Source organism: Oncorhynchus mykiss, chromosome 31 (assembly GCF_013265735.2).
Source record: "Oncorhynchus mykiss isolate Arlee chromosome 31, USDA_OmykA_1.1, whole genome shotgun sequence".
In the NCBI taxonomy this organism is placed as follows: Eukaryota; Metazoa; Chordata; class Actinopteri; order Salmoniformes; family Salmonidae; genus Oncorhynchus; species Oncorhynchus mykiss.
In genome coordinates this window covers 23620176-23640792 of record NC_050571.1, presented here as the reverse complement: position 1 = coordinate 23640792, position 20617 = coordinate 23620176, and the positions used below count along the sequence as shown (strand labels likewise).

General features: G+C 45.6%; 1 protein-coding gene across 1 annotated transcript; it reads left to right on the top strand.

Annotated features, from left to right (window-relative positions):
• Nucleotides 1-1596: 1596 nt before the first annotated feature.
• On the top strand, nt 1597-2724 carry LOC118946028 (uncharacterized protein FLJ40521-like). Its single transcript, XM_036970069.1, has one exon. The coding sequence runs from the start codon at nt 1597-1599 to the stop codon at nt 2722-2724; it is 1128 nt and encodes a 375-aa protein (XP_036825964.1).
• The last annotated feature ends 17893 nt before the right edge of the window (nt 2725-20617 follow it).

The following is a 20617-nucleotide window of genomic DNA, read 5'->3' as shown; positions in this document are numbered from 1 at the left end:
AAGAAGAGACAAATAAATTGAGAGGGAAAGGAAGGGGTAGAGGGGATAAGTGGAAATGAAGGGGAGGGAAGAGGAAAGGAAGGGGGAGAGGGGATAAGTGGAAATGAAGGGGAGGGAAGAGGAAAGGAAGGGGTAGAGGGGATAAGTGGAAATGAAGGGGAGAGAAGAGGAAAGGAAGGGGGAGAGAGGGAGAGGGGATAAGTGGAAATGAAGGGGAGAGAAGAGGAAAGGAAGGGGGAGAGAGGGAGAGGGATAAGTGGAAATGAAGGGGAGAGAAGAGGAAAGGAAGGGGGAGAGAGGGAGAGGGATAAGTGGAAATGAAGGGGAGAGAAGAGGAAAGGAAGGGGGAGAGAGGGAGAGGGGATAAGTGGAAATGAAGGGGAGAGAAGAGGAAAGGAAGGGGGAGAGAGGGAGAGGGATAAGTGGAAAGGAAGGGGAGAGAATAGGAAAGGAAGGTGGGAGAGAGGGAGAGGGATAAGTGGAAATGAAGGGGAGAGAAGAGGAAAGGAAGGGGGAGAGATTTTGATACAGATACTAGGTTTAGTATCACGATAGTCAATACCAAAATCGAGACTGAATATTTTTTCCAGGTCTTTGCTCTCAAAATTCTTCATAGAAAAACAACCAAAATTGTCTGTTCCACAATAATACTTAAACCACATCAGGTGACCACTTTTGAGTTCTGAAAATGTTGATTTGTTTGTGTTGCTACACTTTAATTCCAGTGTGCAGGCACTTAGCACTGTTGTTTGGTTAGCTGTGTTTTTGTAGCGCACATGTGAAGGAGTATGCTAAAGAAATGGCCACTAGATTGATGCAAACAATCATGGTTCTGATTTTATTGAGAAGGTTTTTGGGGAAGCATTTTCATCTACCCGAAGACGGTTATCATTAGCATCGCTAACGGCTACAGAAAGTGGGAGACCAGAACAATGTGCACCACACACACAGACAGGGGCGTTGCCTCTTCAGAAAGTTGCAGCAAATATGAATCACTGATGCATTCTGTTCACGTCTCATGATGAAATTGGTGAAAATAATAGGTTTTCTAATAAGTTCTATACATTTAGTTGATTTCCAAGCATGACACAGATTTTATAGAATAAATTAATGTAACACAATACTAGTACCATACTGTTTTTCATGTGGCAGTATGAGAAAAAGTACAGACATTTCAGTCTACTGTGTAGCACTAGCACACACACACATATACACACATCACATACACACGCGGTCACAAGGTGCATTGCAATTTTTCTCTGTCATTATTATACAATCTATTAATTAATGAGAAGTATAATAGAATGAGTTAAATCCTCTGTTGAGGCTAATTATCATGTCTTTGATACTAAAGTGAGGGGAGAGAGGGAATGAGAGAGGAAATGAAATGAAAGAGAGAAAGAATGAAAGAGAGAGAGAAGGAAAGAGAGGGATAATGGAAGAGAGAACGAGAGAGAGGAAATGAGAGACAATGAAAGAGAGAGATAATGGAAGAGAGAACGAGAGAGAGGGAATGAGAGAGAGAGAATGAGAGAGAGAGCTCCATACATTCTCAGTCAACGGAATAAGGGAATTGGGGAGAGGAACATCATCACCATGGTGAAAGAAGAACATTCTCTGTTTTTGCTGCTTCCCAACACTGCATCTGGAGTTGACAGCTCCTCTGTTCAACACTGCATCCAGAGACGACAGCTCCTCAGTTCAACACTGCATCCGGAGACGACAGCTCCTCAGTTCAACACTGCATCCGGAGACGACAGCTCCTCAGTTCAACACTGCATCCGGAGACGACAGCTCCTCAGTTCAACACTGCAGCCGGAGACGACAGCTCCTCAGTTCAACACTGCATCCGGAGACGACAGCTCCTCAGTTCAACACTGCATCTGGAGACGACAGCTCCTCAGTTCAACACTGCATCTGGAGTTGACAGCTCCTCAGTTCAACACTGCATCCGGAGACGACAGCTCCTCAGTTCAACACTGCATCCGGAGACAACTGCTCCTCAGTTCAACACTGCATCCGGAGACAACAGCTCCTCAGTTCAACACTGCATCTGGAGTTGACAGCTCCTCAGTTCAACACTGCATCCGGAGACGACAGCTCCTCAGTTCAACACTGCATCCGGAGACGACAGCTCCTCAGTTTAACACTGCATCCGGAGACGACAGCTCCTCAATTCAACACTGCATCCGGAGACGACAGCTCCTCAATTCAACACTGCATCCGAAGACGACAGCTCCTCAGTTCAACACTGCATCTGGAGAAGACAGCTCCTCAGTTCAACACTACATCTGGAGACGACAGCTCCTCAGTTCAACACTGCATCTGAAGACGACAGCTCCTCAGTTTAACACTACATCCGGAGACCACAGCTCCTCAGTTCAACACTTTATCCGGAGACGACAGCTCCTTAGTTCAACACTGCATCTGGAGTTGACAGCTCCTCAGTTCAACACTGCATCCGGAGACGACAGCTGCTCAATTCAACACTGCATCCGGAGACGACAGCTGCTCAATTCAACACTGCATCCGGAGACGACAGCTCCTCAATTCAACACTGCATCCGGAGACGACAGCTGCTCAATTCAACACTGCATCCGGAGACGACAGCTCCTCAATTCAACACTGCATCCGGAGACGACAGCTTCTCAGTTCAACACTGCATCCGGAGATGAGAGGTCCTCAGTTCAACACTCCTTAGTTCAACACTACATCCAGAGATGAGAAAGTCCTCAGTTCAACACTACATCCAGAGATGAGAGGTCCTCAGTTCAACACTCTTCAGTTCAACACTACATCAAGAGATGAGAGGTCCTCAGTTCAACACTGCATCCGGAGATGAGAGGTCCTCAGTTCAACACTCCTCAGTTCAACACTACATCCAGAGATGAGAGGTCCTCAGTTCAACACTGCATCCGGAGATGACAGGTCCTCTGTTTAACACTGCATCCGGAGACGACAGCTCCTCAGTTCAACACTGCATCCGGAGACGATAGCTTCTTAGTTCCACACTGCATCCGGAGACGACAGCTCCTCAGTTCAACACTGCATCCAAAGACCATAGCTCTTTAGTACCACACTGCATCCTGTGATGACAGCTCCTCAGTTCAACACTTTATCCAGAGTTGAGAGGTCCTCAGTTCAACACTGCAATCGGAGATGAGAGATCCTCAGTTCAACACTACATCCAGAGATGAGAGGTCCTCAGTTCAACACTCCTCAGTTCAACACTACATCCAGAGATGACAGGTCCTCAGTTAAACACTACATCCAGAGTTGAGAGGTCCTCAGTTCAACACTCCTCAGTTCAACACTACATCCAGAGATGAGAGGTCCTCAGTTCAACACTACACCCAGAGTTGACAGGTCCTCAGTTCAACACTACATCCAGATTTGAGAGGTCCTCAGTTCAACACTCCTCAGTTCAACACTACATCCAGAGATGAGAGGTCCTCAGTTCAACACTGCATCTGGAGACGACAGCTCCTCAGTTCAACACTGAATCCGAAGACGACAGCTCCTCAGTTCAACACTGCATCCGGAGACGACAGCTCCTCAGTTCAACACTGCATCCGAAGGCGACAGCTCCTCAGTTCAACACTGCATCCGGAGACCACAGCTCCTCAGTTTAACACTACATCCGGAGACCACAGCTCCTCAATTCAACACTGCATCCGGAGACGACAGCTCCTCAATTCAACACTGCATCCGGAGACGACAGCTCCTCAATTCAACACTGCATCCGGAGACGACAGCTCCTCAGTTCAACACTGCATCCAGAGATGACAGCTCCTCAGTTCAACACTGCATCCAGAGGCCACAGCTTCTCAGTTCAACACTTTATCCAGAGTTGAGAGGTCCTCAGTTCAACACTGCATCCGGAGATGAGAGGTCCTTAGTTCAACACTCCTCAGTTCAACACTATATCCAGAGATGAGAGGTCCTCAGTTCAACACTACATCCAGAGATGAGAGGTCCTCAGTTCAACACTCCTCAGTTCAACACTGCATCCGGAGATGAGAGGTCCTCAGTTCAACACTCCTCAGTTCAACACTGCATCCGGAGACGACAGGTCCTCTGTTTAACACTGCATCCAGAGACGACAGCTCCTCAGTTCAACACTACATCTGGAGACGACAGCTCCTCAGTTCAACACTGCATCCAGAGACGACAGCTCCTCAGTTCAACACTGCATCCAAAGACCATAGCTCTTTAGTACCACACTGCATCCTGTGATGACAGCTCCTCAGTTCAACACTTTATCCAGAGTTGAGAGGTCCTCAGTTCAACACTGCATCCGGAGATGAGAGATCCTCAGTTCAACACTACATCCAGAGATGAGAGGTCCTCAGTTCAACACTCCTCAGTTCAACACTATATCCAGAGTTGACAGGTCCTCAGTTCAACACTACATCCAGATTTGAGAGGTCCTCAGTTCAACACTCCTCAGTTCAACACTACATCCAGAGATGAGAGGTTCTCAGTTCAACACTACATCCAGAGATGAGAGGTCCTCAGTTCAACACTACATCCAGAGTTGAGAGGTCCTCAGTTCAACACTACATCCAGAGTTGACAGGTCCTCAGTTCAACACTCCTCAGTTCAACACTACATACAGAGTTGAGAGGTCCTCAGTTCAACACTACATCCAGAGTTGAGAGGTCCTCAGTTCAACACTACATCCAGAGTTGAAAGGTCCTCAGTTCAACACTCCTCAGTTCAACACTACATCCAGAGATGAGAGGTCCTCAGTTCAACACTCCTCAGTTCAACACTACATCCAGAGTTGAGAGATCCTCAGTTCAACACTACATCCAGAGTTGACAGGTCCTCAGTTCAACACTCCTCTGTTCAACACTACATCCAGAGATGAGAGGTCCTCAGTTCAACACTACATCCAGAGTTGAGAGGTCCTTAGTTCAACACTACATCCAGAGTTGAGAGGACCTCAGTTCAACACTACATCCGAGAGATTAAAAGAGAGATAGAGATATTTAAAGAGGGATAGATAGAGATAAAGAGAGGGATAAAAAGAAGGATACCAGGGTAGAGAGAGGAGGAATAAGAACGATATAGAGAAAAATAAAAAGATGGCTAAAGAGAGAAATAAAGAGTGGTATAGAGAGATAGGGATAGGGAGAGAGATAGATAGAAGAGCAATAGAGAGAGATAAAAACAATGACAAATGGTTTGATGAAGAATGCAAAAATCTAAGAAAGAAATTGAGAAACCTGTCCAACCAAAAACATAGAGACCCGGAAAACCTGAGTCTACGCCTTCACTATGGTGAATCACTAAAACAATACAGAAATACACTACGGAAAAAGAAGGAACAGCACGTCAGAAATCAGCTCAATGTAATTGAAGAATCCATAGACTCTAACCCCTTCTGGGAAAATTAGAAAACACTAAACAAACAACTACACGAAGAAGTATCTATCCAAAATGGAGATGTATGGGTAAACCACTTCTCCAATCTTTTTGGCTCTATAACAAAGAATAAAGAGCAAAAACATATACATGATCAAGTACAAATCTTAGAATCAACTATTAAAGACTACCAGAACCCACTGGATTCTCCAATTACCTTGAACAAGTTACAGGACAAAATAAAAACCCTCCAACCCAAAAAGGCCTGTGGTGTTGATGGTATCCTTAATGAAATGATCAAATATACAGACAAGAAATTCCAATTGGCTATACTAAAACTCTTTAACATCATCCTTAGATCTGGCATCTTCCCCAATATTTGGAACCAAGGACTGATCACCCCAATCCACAAAAGTGGAGACAAATTTGACCCCAATAACTACCGTGGAATTTGCGTCAACAGTAACCTTGGGAAAATCCTCTGCATTATCATTAACAGCAGACTCGTACATTTCCTCAATGAAAACAATGTACTGAGCAAATGTCAAACTGGCTTTTTAACAAATTTCCATACAACAGACCATGTATTCACCCTGCACACCCTAATTGACAACCAAACAAACCAAAACAAAGGCAAAGTCTTCTCATGCTTTGTTGATTTCAAAAAAGCCTTCGACTCAATTTGGCAGGAGGGTCTGCTATACAAACTGATGGAAAGTGGTGTTGGGGGTAAAACATACGACATTATAAAATCCATGTACACAAACAACAAGTGTGCGGTTAAAATTGGCAAGAAACACACACATTTCTTCACACAGGGTCGTGGGGTGAGACAGGGATGCAGCTTAAGCCCCACCCTCTTCAACATATATATCAACGAATTGGCGTGGGCACTAGAAAAGTCTGCAGCACCCGGCCTCACCCTACTAGAATCCGAAGTCAAATGTCTACTGTTTGCTGATGATCTGGTGCTTTTGTCACCAACCAAGGAGGGCCTACAGCAGCACCTAGATCTTCTGCACAGATTCTGTCAGACCTGGGCCCTGACAGTAAATCTCAGTAAGACCAAAATAATGGTATTCCAAAAAAGGTCCAGTTGCCAGGACCACAAATACAAATTCCACTAGACACTGTTGCCCTGGAGCACACAAAAAACTATACATACCTTGGCCTAAACATCAGCGCCACAGGTAACCTCCACAAAGCTGTGAACGATCTGAGAGACAAGGCAAGAAGGGCATTCTATGCCATTAAAAGAAACATAGCCCTTTATGGTTGTGAGGTCTGGGGTCCGCACACCAACCAAGACTTCACAAAATGGGACAAACACCAAATTGAGACTCTGCATGCAGAACTCTGCAAAAATATCCTCCGTGTACAACGTAGAACACCAAATAATGCATGCAGAGCATAATTAGGCCGATACCCACTAATTATCAAAATCTAGAAAAGAGCTGTTAAAATCTACAACCACCTAAAAGGAAGTGATTCCCAAACCTTCCATAACAAAGCCATCATCTACAGAGAGATGAACCTGGAGAAGAGTCCCCTAAGCAAGCTGGTCCTGGGGCTCTGTTCACTAACACAAACACACCCCACAGAGCCCCAGGACAGCAGCACAATTAGACCCAACCAAATCATGAGAAAACAAAAAGATAATTACTTGACACATTGGAAAGAATTAACAAAAAAACAGAGCAAACTAGAATACTATTTGGCCCTAAACAGAGAGTACACAGTGACAGAATACCTGTCCACTGTGACTGACCCAAACTTAAGGAAAGCTTTGACTATGTGCAGACTTAGTGAGCATAGCCTTGTTATTGAGAAAGGTCGCCGTAGACAGACCTGGCTCTCAAGAGAAGACAGGCTATGTGCACACTGCCCACAAAATGAGGTGGAAACTGAGCTGCACTTCCTAACCTCCTGTCCAACGTATGACCATATTAGAGATACATATTTCCCTCAGATTACACAGATCCACAAAGAATTCGAAAACAAATCCAATTTTGATAAACTCCCATATCTACTGGGTGAAATTCCACAGTGTGCCATCACAGCAGCAAGATTTGTGACCTGTTGCCACAAGAAAAGGGCAACCAGTGAAGAACAAACACCATTGTAAATACAACCCATATGTATGCTTATTTATTTTCCCTTGTGTACTTTAACTATTTGTACATTGTTACAACACTGTATATACACTGCTCAAAAAAATAAAGGGAACACTAAAATAACACATCCTAGATCTGAATGAATGAAATATTCTTATTAAATACTTTTTTCTTTACAAAGTTGAATGTGCTGACAACAAAATCACACAGAAATTATCAATGGAAATCAAATTTATCAACCCATTGAGGCCTGGATTTGGAGTCACACTCAAAATTAAAGTGGAAAACCACACTACAGGCTGATCCAACTTTGATGTAATGTCCTTAAAACAAGTCAAAATGAGGCTCAGTAGTGTGTGTGGCGTCCACGTGCCTGTATGACCTCCCTACAACGCCTGGGCATGCTCCTGATGAGGTGCTCCTCCTTGCACAAAGGCGGAGGTAGCGGTCCTGCTGCTTGGTTGTTGCCCTCCTACGGCCTCCTCCACATCTCCTGATGTATTGGCCTGTCTCCTGGTAGCGCCTCTATGCTCTGGACACTACGCTGACAGACACAGCAAACCTTCTTGCCACATCTCGCATTGATGTGCCATCCTGGATGAGCTGCACTACCTGAGCCACTTGTGTGGGTTGTAGACTCCATCTCATGCTACCACTAGAGTGAAAGCACCGCCAGCATTCAAAAGTGACCAAAACATCAGGAAGCAGGAAGCCAGGAAGCATAGGAACTGAGAAGTGGTCTGTGGTCCCCACCTGCAGAATCACTCCTTTATTGGGGGTGTCTTGCTAAATGCCTATAATTTCCACCTGTTGTCTTTTCCATTTGCACAAAAGCATGTGAAATTTATTGTCAATCAGTGTTGCTTCCTAAGTGGACAGTTTGATTTCACAGAAGTGTGATTGACTTGGAGTTACATTGTGTTGTTTAAGTGTTCCCTTTATTTTTTTGAGCAGTGTATATATATCATATGACATTTGTAATGTCTTTATTGTTTTGAAACTACTGTATGTGTAATGTTTACTGTTAATTTTTATTGTTTATTTCACTTTTGTATAGTATCTACCTCACTTGCTTTGGCAATGTTAACACATGTTTCCCATGCCAATAAAGCCCCTTGAATTGAATTGAATTGAATTGAGATAGAGAGACAGCAAGAGTGAGGAGAAATGAGAGGGATAGAGAAGGATGGAGAGAGATATAAAGAGAGAGAGATAGATTGAGGGAAAGAGAGGGATAGAGAGAGATAGAGGGATAGAGAGAGAGGAAGAAATGTATATATTTATATATAGAGAGAGATAAAATGGATACAGAGAGATACAGAGGGATAGAAGGAGATGGAGAGAAGGAGGTGAAGAGATATAGAAAGAGGGAGGCACAGAGAGAGAGATCGAGGTTGAGAGAGGGCGATAGAGATTGGTAAAGGGAGGTACAGAGAGAGAGATCGAGGTTGAGAGAGGGGGATAGAGATTGGTAAAGGGAGGTACAGAGAGAGAGATCGAGGTTGAGAGAGGGGGATATAGATTGGTAAAGGGAGGTACAGAGAGAGAGATCGATGTTGAGAGAGGGGGATAGAGATTGGTAAAGGGAGGTACAGAGAGAGAGATCGAGGTTGAGAGAGGGGGATAGAGATTGGTAAAGGGAGGTAGGGAGAGAGATCGAGGTTGAGAGAGGGGGTTAGAGATTGGTAAAGGGAGGTGGAGAGAGAGAGATCGAGGTTGAGAGAGGGGGATAGAGATTGGTAAAGGGAGGTACAGAGAGAGAGATCGAGGTTGAGAGAGGGGGATAGAGATTGGTAAAGGGAGGTACAGAGAGAGAGATCGGTGTTGAGAGAGGGGGATAGAGATTGGTAAAGGGAGGTACAGAGAGAGAGATCGAGGTTGAGAGAGGGGGATAGAGATTGGTAAAGGGAGGTACAGAGAAAGAGATCGAGGTTGAGAGAGGGAGATAGAGATTGGTAAAGGGAGGTACAGAGAGAGAGATCGAGGTTGAGAGAGGGGGATAGAGATTGGTAAAGGGAGGTAGGGAGAGAGATCAAGGTTGAGAGAGGGGGTTAGAGATTGGTAAAGGGAGGTAGAGAGAGAGAGATCGAGGTTGAGAGAGGGGGATAGAGATTGGTAAAGGGAGGTAGAGAGAGAGAGATCGAGGTTGAGAGAGGGGGATAGAGATTGGTAAAGGGAGGTAGAGAGAGAGAGATAGAGGTTGAGAGAGGGGGATAGAGATTGGTAAAGGGAGGTACAGAGAGAGAGATCGAGGTTGAGAGAGGGGGATAGAGATTGGTAAAGGGAGGTACAGAGAGAGAGATTGAGGTTGAGAGAGGGGGATAGAGATTGGTAAAGGGAGGTAGAGAGAGAAGGCGGGGTAAAGAGTAGTGGCACAGCTGAGGTTGACACTAATGAGCACTAGTAGTGATGGAACCTGACAGTGTTGAAGAAAGCGGAATCCCACGACATCCACGCTTCACAACACTCCACCTAATTGGGGGAGAGGGAGCCCGCAACACGTGTGTGTGCGTGCGTACTTGTTTGTACGTGTGGGCTTGCGAGAAAGAAAGTAAGGCTTCTATTCAATCCGCATCGTGGAAATTCAGTTTTACAGCATGATTGAAATTTAAAGGCAATGATCCCGCTTCAGCAGAGACTGTGTTCACGGTAAACACTGCCGATGAAATTACCTTTGCATTTCAATGTGGATTCTGTAACGCTTCAATTTTACAGACTGTGAGAGTGTGAGTGTGTGTGCATGTGTTTACATAGTGTGTATGTACAGTGTGTGTGTGAGTGTATGACGTCTGTGTGATCTGGTTGTTTTGGTGTGTGTGTGTGTGTGTGTGTGTGTGTGTGTTGTAGGGAGAGTATATTTGTATATGTGCACACACTGTATCAGTAAATGGCTGCTTGTGATTGTGTTTTTGCCGTGAGCAGAAAACCTTTGAACAGGCTACAGTAGCTGTCTACTAGATACACACAACCAGATCAAAGTCATGTAGTCTCAGACCAGGGCCTGTGTTTATAAAGCATCTCAGAGTAGGAGTTGTTGATAAATACGGCCCTGGGCCTTGTACAGGAAGTAGATGGGAATAGACCCACCACGGTTCTTCTGGAGAGGACGTCTCACCATACCTGTTCTGAAGTTCCGCCCTCACACACCTGATGAAACAGGGTCATGTCAGGATAACTGCCATGCTGTCGGAAATACTTGCTTCATTGATTCTCTTCTCAAAGAGAAACTCAAAAGGTATGGTTCAGACAACGAGGTCAGAGTTAAGAAGAAATCAGCATCCGTACGTTACTGTCAAACACTGTTAAACAGTCAGTCATGCTGTTGGTTGGTGTTGACGGACTGTAGTGTGTGTGTACTTGCACAGGCATTGCACCTTTGTAGCCTATTTATCTCTCTTAGCTACCGTTACTCCACTTGCCCATTGGCTCTCTTTCATCTCAACACATTTCTTTAGTGTGTGATGAATCAACCCCCCCACACACACTTGTACTCACACTCCCTGCGTTGCAGTTTCCATCTTTGACTCTGAATCAATCATTTTTTATTTATCAGATGGGGTTTGTGTCATGCAGGCTGATGCCAGTTCCAGTCAGAGGTAGAACACATGACAACAGTAGAAAAGAGAAATCTCTGCTCAACCAAATCAGAGCTGACTTGAATAGACACAGAACACAACACAATGTTATTAGGGGATATTCAATGTGCATGGTATTATATATCTGTCAATCTCCCTCCCTCTCTCTCTTTCCTCCCTCCCTTCATTCGTTCAGTATCTGTCTCCATGTCTGTTCATCTCTCTCTTCCTGTCTTTTTTTAGTATTACTGATCTGAAAACTATTCCCTATGATTCATCTGTTTTCACCCTCCCTCTCCTTCCACCTCCTCCCCTCCCTTTCTATTTCTCCTCCTACCTCCTACCTCATCCCCTCTGTTTCCTTCTCTCCTCCATCTCCCTTTCTCTCTATCCTCCCACCTACTCCCACCTCCCTCCCTCCCTCCCTTTCTCTCTCTTCACCCTCCCTTTCCATCTCTTCTCCCAACTTCTATTCTTCCCTAATCCTCTCTCTTTCTTTCTCCCTCATCCCTGTCCCTTTCTATCTCCTCCCACCTCCTCACCCTCCCTTTCTCTCTCCTTACACCTCCCTTTCTGTCTCTACTCCCACCTTCTCTCTATCCTCCCACCTCCCGCACCTCCCTTTCTCTCTCTCTCCTCCTCCACCTCCCTTTCTCTCTCTCTCCTCCTCCACCTCCATTTCTCTCTCTCTCCTCCTCCACCTCCCTTTCTCTCTCTCTCCTCCCTCCTACTCCTCCCTTGCTGTCTCTCCTCCCACCTTCACTTATCCCTTTCTCTCTATCCTCCCACCTACTCTCAGCTCCCTCCCTCCCTCCCTCCCTCCCTCCCTCCCTCCCTCCCTCCCTCTCCTACCACATGCCTTTCTCTATCTCCTCCCACCTCCTCCCACCTCCCTTTCTCTCTCTCCATCCACCTTCAGCGCTCCCTTTCTCTATCATCCCACCTACTCTCACCCCCTCCCTCCCTTCCTTTCTCTCTCTCTCTTACCCCTCCCTCGCTGTCTCTCCTCCCACCTTCATCCCTCCTTTTCTCTCTATCCACCCACCTACTCTCACCTCCCTTTCTCTATTTTCTCTTCCCTCCCTCCTTCCCATTCTCTCTCTTTCCCCTCCCTTTCCATCTCTCCTCCCACCTTCTAATCCTCCCTTTCCCTCTCTCTTTCTCCCTCCTCCCGTCCCTTTCTCTCTCCTTACACTTCCTCACCTCCTTTCTCTCTCTCTCCTCCTGCCACCTCCCTTTCTGTCTCTCCTCCTACCTTCCTTCCCTCCCTTTCTCTCTCTCTCCCCCATTTCTTTTCCCCTTCCCTTTTTCTCTCTCTTCCTCCCTCCTTCCCACTCCGTTTCTGTCTCTCCTCCCACCTTCTCTCCCTCCCTTTTTCTTTCTCCCACGTCCTTTCCCTCCCTTTTGTCTCTCCTCCCACCTTCTCCCACTCCCTTTCTCTCCCACCTCCTGCCACCTCCTCTGCCCATTTAGCTCTCTCCTCCCACCTCCCCTCCTCCCTTTCTCTCTCTCTCTTCTCCCCCTCCCTTTCGGTCTCTCCTACCACCTTTTCCCCTCCTCCCTTTCTCTATCCTCTCACCTCCTGCCACCCCCTCTCTTTCTGTCTCTCCTCCTACCTCCTCTCATCTCCCCTCTCTCTTCTCCCACCATCTCCCCTTCCCTTTCTCTCTCTCTTCCACTTCCCTTTCTGTCACACTTCCTACCTTCTCCCACTCCCTTTCTCTCCCACCTCCTGCCACTTCCTCCGCCCATGTATCTCTCTCCTCTGACCTCTTCCCCTCCCTTTCTTTCTTTCTTTCTTTCTTTCTTTCATTCTTTCTTTCTTTCCTTCCCCTCTCTTTCTCTCTCTCCTCCCACTTATTTCTCCTCCCACTTATTTCTCCTCCCACTTATTCTCCTCCCTTTCTCTCTCCTCCCACCTCCTTCCCTTCACTTTCTCTCTCTCCTCCCCCTCCTTTCTCTCTCCTCCCACCTCTGATCACCTCCCTTTCTCTCTCTCCTCCCCTTCCTTTCTCTCTCTCCTCCCCCTCCTTTCTCTCTCTCCTCCCACCTCTGATCACCTCCCTTTCTCTCTCTCCTCCCCCTCCTTTCTCTCTCTCATCCCCCTCCTTTCTCTCTCTCCTCCCACCTCTGATCACCTCCTTTTCTCTCTCTCTTCCCAACTCCTACCACCTCCCTATCTATCTCTCCTCCCACCTTCACCCCTCCCTTTCTCTAGCATCTATCCTTCCACCTCTTGCCACCTCCTCCCCTCCCTTTCTGACTCTTCTCCCACCTTCTCCCCTCCCTTTATCTCTATCCTCCCACCTCCTCTTACCTCCCTTTCTCTCTTCTCCCACCTCCTCTCACCTTCCTTTCTCTCTTCTCCCACCTTCTCCCCTCCCTTTCTCTCTCTCTTCCACCTCCTTTCTGACTCTTTCTGACTCTTCTCCCACCTTATCTAACTTATCTAGCTGTCACAGTGTGTGTGTGTGTGTGTGTGTGTGTGTGTGTGTGTGTGTGTGTGTGTGTGTGTAAGCCCTGTGTGTGAGTCAGTGCTCCAGGTCTGGACAGGTGCTCTGCATGTGTATCCCCCGTCCAGATGGTCTCTATGCAGGGCTGGGTTGGGGTGCAGGGTCTCCTCCTGCCCTCCCCCTGTCCTCCCCACCGACCACACCACCCAGAACCACCGGCTGCCAGACCACAACCGAGAGAGAGGAGGGGGAGAGGGAAGAAGAGAGAGAGGAGAGGGAGAGGGATGAAGAGAGAGAGGAGGGGGAGGGGGAAGAAGAGAGAGAGGAGGGGGAGAGGGAAGAAGAGAGAGATGAGGGGAGGGGAAGAAGAGAGAGAGGGAGAGAGAGATCTTCACTCTAACAGAAAGACTCTCATTCACATAAACATTCATAAATATTGACCAAAAAATGTCATCTCTGAAAACATACACATACATTCCTCACCTCCAGTCCTTGTAAGGTATACTCTCTCTCTATCTCTGTGTCTGTGTCTCTCTCTTTCTCTCTCTCGCTCTCTCTCTGTGAATGGGGATGGGGTAGGAGGGTGAGGTAGGTGCCAGGTGGATGTGAAGACCCACAGATGGCTTGGGTGGTTCCCTCTCTGTGAGTTCTGCACCTGGGCCCAGTCCCAGAGACAATGTGTTATCTCTGAGCTGAGCTCCATCAAAACTGCACCTAGTCCCAGAGACTTCGTGCTATCTCTGAGCTGAGCTCCATCAGAACTGGGCCCAGTCCCAGAAACATTGTGCTATCTCTGAGATGAGCTCCATCAGAACTGGACCCAGAGACTAAAGTACATTACCAAGAATTCCTCACTCTGTGTCCCATGACTACAGTAGAGATGAATCTCTGTAGTCCCCTGACAATTCCTCACTCCGTGTCCCATGGCTACAGTAGAGATGATTCCCTGTAGTCCCCTGACAACTCCTCTCTCCGTGTCCCATGACTACAGGAGAGATGATTCCCTGTAGTCCCCTGACAATTCCTCCCTATGTGTCCCATGACTACAGTAGAGATGATTCCCTGTAGTCCCCTGACAATTCCTCACTCTGTGTCCCATGGCTACAGTAGAGATGATTCCCTGTAGTCCCCTGACAACTCCTCACTATGTGTCCCATGACTACAGTAGAGATGATTCCCTGTAGTCCCCTGACAATTCCTCACTATGTATCCCATGACTACAGTAGAGATGATTCCCTGTAGTCCCCTGACAACTCCTCTCTCCGTGTCCCATGACTACAGGAGAGATGATTCCCTGTAGTCCCCTGACAATTCCTCCCTATGTGTCCCATGTCTACAGTAGAGATGATTCCCTGTAGTCCCCTGACAATTCCTCACTCTGTGTCCCATGACTACAGTAGAGATGATTTCCTGTAGTCCCCTGACAATTCCTCACTCCGTGTCCCATGACTACAGTAGAGATGATTCCCTGTTGTCCCCTGACAATTCCTCCCTATGTGTCCCATGACTACAGTAGAGATGATTCCCTGTAGTCCCCTGACAATTCCTCACTCCGTGTCCCATGGCGGAAATACCGGAACAAAACAAGACAGCAGCAAAAAAAGAAAACACTACAATGTGGTTCCAGATGCAATATTAACCAACAACATAACACTCCACATGGCAGGATCAACTCAATTCAAATCACATTCAAATAAATGTATTATTTCCATGAGGGACCTACTGCATACCAAGACCCAGGCTATAGGTAGTGTTATAGCTATAGGTAGTGTTATAGCTATAGGGGCAAAGTGTCATAGATATAGGCAGTGTTATAGCTATAGGCAGTGTTATAGCTATAGGCAGTGTTATAGCTATAGGGGCAAAGTGTCATAGATATAGGCAGTGTTATAGCTATAGGTAGTGTTATAGCTATAGGTAGTGTTATAGCTATAGGTAGTGTTATAGCTATAGGCAGTGTTATAGCTATAGGCAGTGTTATAGCTATAGGGGCAAAGTGTCATAGATATAGGCAGTGTTATAGCTATAGGCAGTGTTATAGCTATAGGCAGTGTTATATCTATAGGGGCAAAGTGTCATAGATATAGGCAGTGTTATAGCTATAGGCAGTGTCAAAGCTATAGGCAGCATCATAGCTATAGGCAATGTTATAGCTATGGGCAGTGTCATAGCTATAGGCAGTGTTACAGATATAGGCAGTGTTATAGCTATAGGCAGTGTCATAGCTATAGGCAGTGTTATAGCTATAGGGGCAAAGTGTCATAGCTAAAGGCAGTGTCATAGCTATAGGCAGTGTCATAGCTATAGGCAGTGTCATAGCTATAGGCAGTGTCATAGCCATAGGCAGTGTTATAGCTATAGGGACAAAGTGTCATAGATATAGGCAGTGTTATAGCTATAGGCAGTGTTATAGCTATAGGCAGTGTTATACCAATGGCGGCAAAGTGTCATAGATATAGGCAGTGTTATAGCTATAGGCAGTGTCAAAGCTATAGGCAGCATCATAGCTATAGGCAATGTTACAGATATAGGCAGTGTCATAGCTATAGGCAATGTTACAGATATAGGCAGTGTTATAGCTATAGGCAGTGTCATAGCTATAGGCAGTGTTACAGCTATAGGCAGTGTTATAGCTATAGGCAGTGTCATAGCTATAGGCAGTGTTACAGATATAGGCAGTGTTATAGCTATAGGCAGTGTTATAGCTATAGGCAGTGTTATAGCCATAGGCAGTGTTATAGCCATAGGCAATGTTATAGCTATAGGCAGTGTTATAGCTATAGGCAGTGTCATAGCTATAGGCAGTGTTACAGATATAGGCAGTGTCATAGCTATAGGCAGTGTTACAGATATAGGCAGTGTTATAGCTATAGGCAGTGTCATAGCTATAGGGGCAAAGTGTCATAGCTAAAGGCAGTGTCATAGCTATAGGCAGTGTCATAGCTATAGGCAGTGTCATAGCTATAGGCAGTGCCATAGCTATAGGGGCAAAGTGTCATAGCTATAGGGGCAAAGTGGCATAGCTATAGTCAGTGTTATAGCTATAGTCAGTGTTATAGCTATAGGCAGTGTCATAGCTATAGGTAGTGTTATAGCTATAGGCAGTGTCTTAGCCATAGGCAGTGTTATAGCTATAGGCAGAGTCATAGCTATAGGCAGTGCCATAGCTATAGGGGCAAAGTGTCATAGCTATAGGGGCAAAGTGTCATAGCTATAGTCAGTGTTATAGCTATAGGGGTAATGTGTCATAGCTATAGGGGCAAAGTGTCATAGCTATAGGGGCAAAGTGGCATAGCTATAGTCAGTGTTATAGCTATAGTCAGTGTTATAGCTATAGGCAGTATCAAAGCTATAGGCAGCATCATAGATATAGGCAGTGTCATAGCTATAGGCAGTGTTACAGCTATAGGCAGTGTTATAGCTATAGGCAGTGTCATAGCTATAGGCAGTGTTACAGATATAGGCAGTGTTATAGCCATAGGCAGTGTTATAGCTATAGGCAGTGTCAAAGCTATAGGCAGCATCATAGATATAGGCAGTGTCATAGCTATAGGCAGTGTTACAGATATAGGCAGTGTTATAGCTATAGGCAGTGTCATAGCTATAGGGGCAAAGTGTCATAGCTAAAGGCAGTGTCATAGCTATAGGCAGTGTTATAGCTATAGGGGCAAAGTGTCATAGATATAGGCAGTGTTATAGCTATAGGTAGTGTTATAGCTATAGGTAGTGTTATAGCTATAGGTAGTGTTATAGCTATAGGCAGTGTTATAGCTATAGGCAGTGTTATAGCTATAGGGGCAAAGTGTCATAGATATAGGCAGTGTTATAGCTATAGGCAGTGTTATAGCTATAGGCAGTGTTATATCTATAGGGGCAAAGTGTCATAGATATAGGCAGTGTTATAGCTATAGGCAGTGTCAAAGCTATAGGCAGCATCATAGCTATAGGCAATGTTATAGCTATGGGCAGTGTCATAGCTATAGGCAGTGTTACAGATATAGGCAGTGTTATAGCTATAGGCAGTGTCATAGCTATAGGCAGTGTTATAGCTATAGGGGCAAAGTGTCATAGCTAAAGGCAGTGTCATAGCTATAGGCAGTGTCATAGCTATAGGCAGTGTCATAGCTATAGGCAGTGTCATAGCCATATGCAGTGTTATAGCTATAGGGACAAAGTGTCATAGATATAGGCAGTGTTATAGCTATAGGCAGTGTTATAGCTATAGGCAGTGTTATACCAATGGCGGCAAAGTGTCATAGATATAGGCAGTGTTATAGCTATAGGCAGTGTCAAAGCTATAGGCAGCATCATAGCTATAGGCAATGTTACAGATATAGGCAGTGTCATAGCTATAGGCAATGTTACAGATATAGGCAGTGTTATAGCTATAGGCAGTGTCATAGCTATAGGCAGTGTTACAGCTATAGGCAGTGTTATAGCTATAGGCAGTGTCATAGCTATAGGCAGTGTTACAGATATAGGCAGTGTTATAGCTATAGGCAGTGTTATAGCTATAGGCAGTGTTATAGCCATAGGCAGTGTTATAGCCATAGGCAATGTTATAGCTATAGGCAGTGTTATAGCTATAGGCAGTGTCATAGCTATAGGCAGTGTTACAGATATAGGCAGTGTCATAGCTATAGGCAGTGTTACAGATATAGGCAGTGTTATAGCTATAGGCAGTGTCATAGCTATAGGGGCAAAGTGTCATAGCTAAAGGCAGTGTCATAGCTATAGGCAGTGTCATAGCTATAGGCAGTGTCATAGCTATAGGCAGTGCCATAGCTATAGGGGCAAAGTGTCATAGCTATAGGGGCAAAGTGGCATAGCTATAGTCAGTGTTATAGCTATAGTCAGTGTTATAGCTATAGGCAGTGTCATAGCTATAGGTAGTGTTATAGCTATAGGCAGTGTCTTAGCCATAGGCAGTGTTATAGCTATAGGCAGAGTCATAGCTATAGGCAGTGCCATAGCTATAGGGGCAAAGTGTCATAGCTATAGGGGCAAAGTGTCATAGCTATAGTCAGTGTTATAGCTATAGGGGTAATGTGTCATAGCTATAGGGGCAAAGTGTCATAGCTATAGGGGCAAAGTGGCATAGCTATAGTCAGTGTTATAGCTATAGTCAGTGTTATAGCTATAGGCAGTATCAAAGCTATAGGCAGCATCATAGATATAGGCAGTGTCATAGCTATAGGCAGTGTTACAGCTATAGGCAGTGTTATAGCTATAGGCAGTGTCATAGCTATAGGCAGTGTTACAGATATAGGCAGTGTTATAGCCATAGGCAGTGTTATAGCTATAGGCAGTGTCAAAGCTATAGGCAGCATCATAGATATAGGCAGTGTCATAGCTATAGGCAGTGTTACAGATATAGGCAGTGTTATAGCTATAGGCAGTGTCATAGCTATATGGGCAAAGTGTCATAGCTAAAGGCAGTGTCATAGCTATAGGCAGTATCATAGCTATAGGCAGTGTCATAGCTATAGGCAGTGTCATAGCTATAGGGGCAAAGTGTCATAGATATAGGCAGTGTTATAGCTAGAGGCAGTGTTATAGCTATAGGGGCAAAGTGTCATAGATATAGTCAGTGTTATAGCTATAGGCAGTGTCAAAGCTATAGGCAGCATCATAGCTATAAGCAATGTTATAGCTATGGGCAGTGTCATAGCTATAGGCAGTGTTACAGATATAGGCAGTGTCATAGCTATAGGCAGTGTCATAGCCATAGGCAGTGTTATAGCTATAGGGGCAAAGTGTCATAGATATAGTCAGTGTTATAGCTATAGGCAATGGCAAAGCTATAGGCAGCATCATAGATATAGGCAGTGTCATAGCTATAGGCAGTGTTACAGATATAGGCAGTGTTATAGCTATAGGCAGTGTCAAAGCTATAGGCAGCATCATAGATATAGGCAGTGTCATAGCTATAGGCAGTGTTACAGATATGGGCAGTGTTATAGCTATAGGCAGTGTCATAGCTATAGGGGCAAAGTGTCATAGCTAAAGGCAGTGTCATAGCTATAGGCAGTGTCATAGCTATAGGCAGTGTCATAGCTATAGGCAGTGTCATAGCTATAGACAGTGCCATAGCTATATTGGCAAAGTGTCATAGATATAGTCAGTGTTATAGCTATAGGCAGTGTCAAAGCTATAGGCAGCATCATAGCTATAGGCAATGTTATAGCTATGGGCAGTGTCATAGCTATAGGCAGTGTTACAGATATAGGCAGTGTTATAGCTATAGGCAGTGTTATAGCTATAGGCAGTGTTATAGCTATAGGGGCAAATTGTCATAGCTAAAGACAGTGTCATAGCTATAGGCAGTGTCATAGCTATAGGCAGTGTCATAGCTTTAGGCAGTGCTATAGCTATAGGGGTAAAGTGTCATAGCTATAGGGGCAAAGTGTCATAGCTATAGTCAGTGTTATAGCTATAGGGGCAAAGTGTCATAGGTATAGGCTGTGTCATAGCTATAGGCAGTGTTATAGCTATAGACAGTGTCATAGCTATAGGCAGTGTTATAGCTATAGGCAGTGTTAGAGCTATAGACAGTGTCATAGCTATAGGCAGTGTTATAGCTATAGGCAGTGTCATAGCTGTAGGCAGTGTCATAGCTATAGGCAGTGTTATAGCTATAGGCAGTGTTAGAGCTAGAGGTGGTGTCATAGCTATAGGCAGTGTCATAGAGTGTGTTTTAAGGAGACAGAGAGTGTTTTAAGGAGGTGGAGGGGCAGAGTGTGTGTTAGGGAGGTGGGGGCAGATTGTATGTTTCTGGAGGTGGAGGGGCAGAGTGTGTGTTAGGGAGGTGGGGGGGCAGAGTGTGTGTTAGGGAGGTGGGGGCAGATTGTATGTTTCTGGAGGTGGAGGGGCAGAGTGTGTGTTAGGGAGGTGTGGGGGCAGGGTGTGTTTTAAGGAGGTGGAGGGCAGAGTGTGTGTTAGGGAGGTGGGGGGACAGAGTGTGTTTTAAGGAGGTGGAGGGGCAGAGTGTGTGTTAAGGAGGTGGGGGGGGGGGGCAGGGTGTGTTGGGGAGGTGGGGGGGCAGAGTGTGTGTTTCTGGAGGTGGGGGGGCAGAGTTTGTTTTTCAGGAGGTCGGGGGCAGAGT

Bases quoted from the DNA above. Each gene is read 5' to 3' on its own strand.
- LOC118946028 (XM_036970069.1), top strand. From the start codon at position 1,597: ATGGTGAAAGAAGAACATTCTCTGTTTTTGCTGCTTCCCAACACTGCA.